The 1918-nt window shown below is 37.4% G+C and overlaps 1 protein-coding gene across 1 annotated transcript; it reads left to right on the top strand.

The window, feature by feature from the left end:
• The first annotated feature begins 189 nt into the window (after positions 1-189).
• LOC147988414 (uncharacterized) lies at positions 190-1164 on the top strand. Its single transcript, XM_087534788.1, has 5 exons — positions 190-282; positions 354-446; positions 557-655; positions 760-1062; positions 1159-1164. The coding sequence occupies exons 1-5, from the start codon at positions 190-192 to the stop codon at positions 1162-1164; spliced, it is 594 nt and encodes a 197-aa protein (XP_087390914.1).
• The last annotated feature ends 754 nt before the right edge of the window (positions 1165-1918 follow it).

Below are 1918 nucleotides of genomic sequence, written 5' to 3'. Positions count from 1 at the left end.
ATCTGAATTTCTGTACTGATGTATTTATGAGACTCTATTTTATGAACAACTACTTAGGACAAGTTTGAAAATATTGACGACAACATTGCAATAGATGTGTACAAAGATGAGATATTAGACCATGTCAAGAAACTTTGGATCAACTGGCGTGGAGACTTGCACCGGCATTTTGTGAAACCCAAGAAGACTATGCAGGAGGCTATGAAAAAGGTACCTAAAGAAATTCCAAAGGATGACTGGGAATGGCTTGTCAAGGAGCATTTTTTTAGCAAGGAGTTTCTGGTATGTTCTCATGTTGCCTCTTAATTTTCAACCATTTGTGCAGCTGACAATATATTCCTCTTTAACTACAGAAAAAGAGCAAGAGAAACACCCAAAACAGAGCTAACCTCAAAATGCTTCACCGATCTGGCAGTAAACCCTTTAGACAGATAATTTGGGACATGGTACATGCTTTCACTTCTCTTGTTTTTCATTTCCAATAATATAAGATCAGTGTGAGTTGTCTTGCCATTTTGTTTCAACTAATAATAGTCACTTGCCTATGTTGGAACAGGGAGGAAAGGAAAACAAGCCACCGAGTATGGATAAACTATTTTCAGAGACACACAAGAAGGGTACAGACTTCCCTGATTCTACAACCTCTGCCAAACATGTAAGACTTAATTTAACGTTCATAACTTCCATAATGAACAGCACGTGTACAATTCCTACTTAGAGATAGAAGTTTATGCAAATAACTTACTGTTGGCACTTCGGGCACAAATTAAGACCATAGTTCAGTTGAATCCTGGTCTTTCAAATGATGAAGTCATGCAGAAATGTGACACATCTAAGCGGCGTGATCGCGTAGTTGGATTTGGTGGTGGAATTAGAGCAAGAGATTTGCGAGGACCAGCATTAAGTAAGGCTGAATTAGTTTCTCAACTTCAAGCTTCTGAGCAAGCGAAACAAGTACTCGAAGAAAAGGTCAATGGCATGGCGCAAGAAGTATCAGAAATTAAGCGTCTTCTATCTGGTAGATCTCTAACTGATAGTTCTCATGAACGCCAACATGATCAAGTAAGTTGTTCTCACACATTGGTTTTATTTGTCATTATACTTTGATGCCATTTATTTACATGGACTGACTTTCATAAACTAATCAACATTTTGTAGGACTGATGGTCCACCAGAATATATATATAAGCATAAGGAGGCATTGTAATCTCTGGTGAAGAATGATATCCATTCAAACAACCATGGCGTCCCTCTATTGAAGACTAATAAATATTATCTTTTCTACTTGTCTCGTTTTCCATATAGATATGTTCAAATACATTGGTGATATAAGGAGTGCTTTTGACTCAATTTTCTTACAAGATATTTTAGTTTCAGAATTATATGTCAGAATATTGGTACTTCTATTAATAAAAGAGGTTATGATCCTTTCAATTAAGATTCTTTTGTTTCTATATTAATGTGGATGTTAATATTGAAATGTTGGATGCTGCATAAAGTGATTGTTGAAGGAATGTTATAATATAAGTGGTTATGATGGATATGAAAGTGTGAAGAGAGTGGTCGGTAATGATACTTTGGCCAGCATGGTAACATTATTAGCGACGACAAAAGTGGTTGTCAATGCCTTGGGATCGACACACCATCCCACTATTATTAGCGACGACAAAAGTGGTCGTTATTGCCTTGGGATCGACGACGACACACCATCCCGTCATTATAAGAATAACGACCACGAAAGGTACTTGGTCGTTATACTTTTAACGACGGAGCCTACTATGACCAGCAAATTGTGGTCGTTATTGACCTTTAACGACCACAATTCAACCATTAACGATCACATATACCATCGTTAAAAACTGTTTTCCTAGTAGTGGATGACCTAAGCCACATAATTCAGCAGCCAGAGGAATCGGCC

Source organism: Triticum urartu, chromosome 1A (genome assembly GCF_056163025.1).
Source record: "Triticum urartu cultivar PI428250 chromosome 1A, HENAU_Tu73, whole genome shotgun sequence".
In the NCBI taxonomy this organism is placed as follows: domain Eukaryota; kingdom Viridiplantae; phylum Streptophyta; class Magnoliopsida; order Poales; family Poaceae; genus Triticum; species Triticum urartu.
The sequence above is the reverse complement of the archived record's forward strand: the minus strand, read 5'-3'. Positions and strand labels throughout refer to the sequence as shown.

Excerpts from the sequence above, each read along its gene's own strand:
- LOC147988414 (XM_087534788.1), top strand. The coding sequence starts at position 190 with ATGCAGGAGGCTATGAAAAAGGTACCTAAAGAAATTCCAAAGGATGAC. Across the intron at positions 283-353 it reads TTTTTAGCAAGGAGTTTCTG|AAAAAGAGCAAGAGAAACAC; the intron begins GTATGTTCTCAT and ends CTTTAACTACAG. Across the intron at positions 656-759 it reads CTACAACCTCTGCCAAACAT|GCACAAATTAAGACCATAGT; the intron begins GTAAGACTTAAT and ends TTGGCACTTCGG.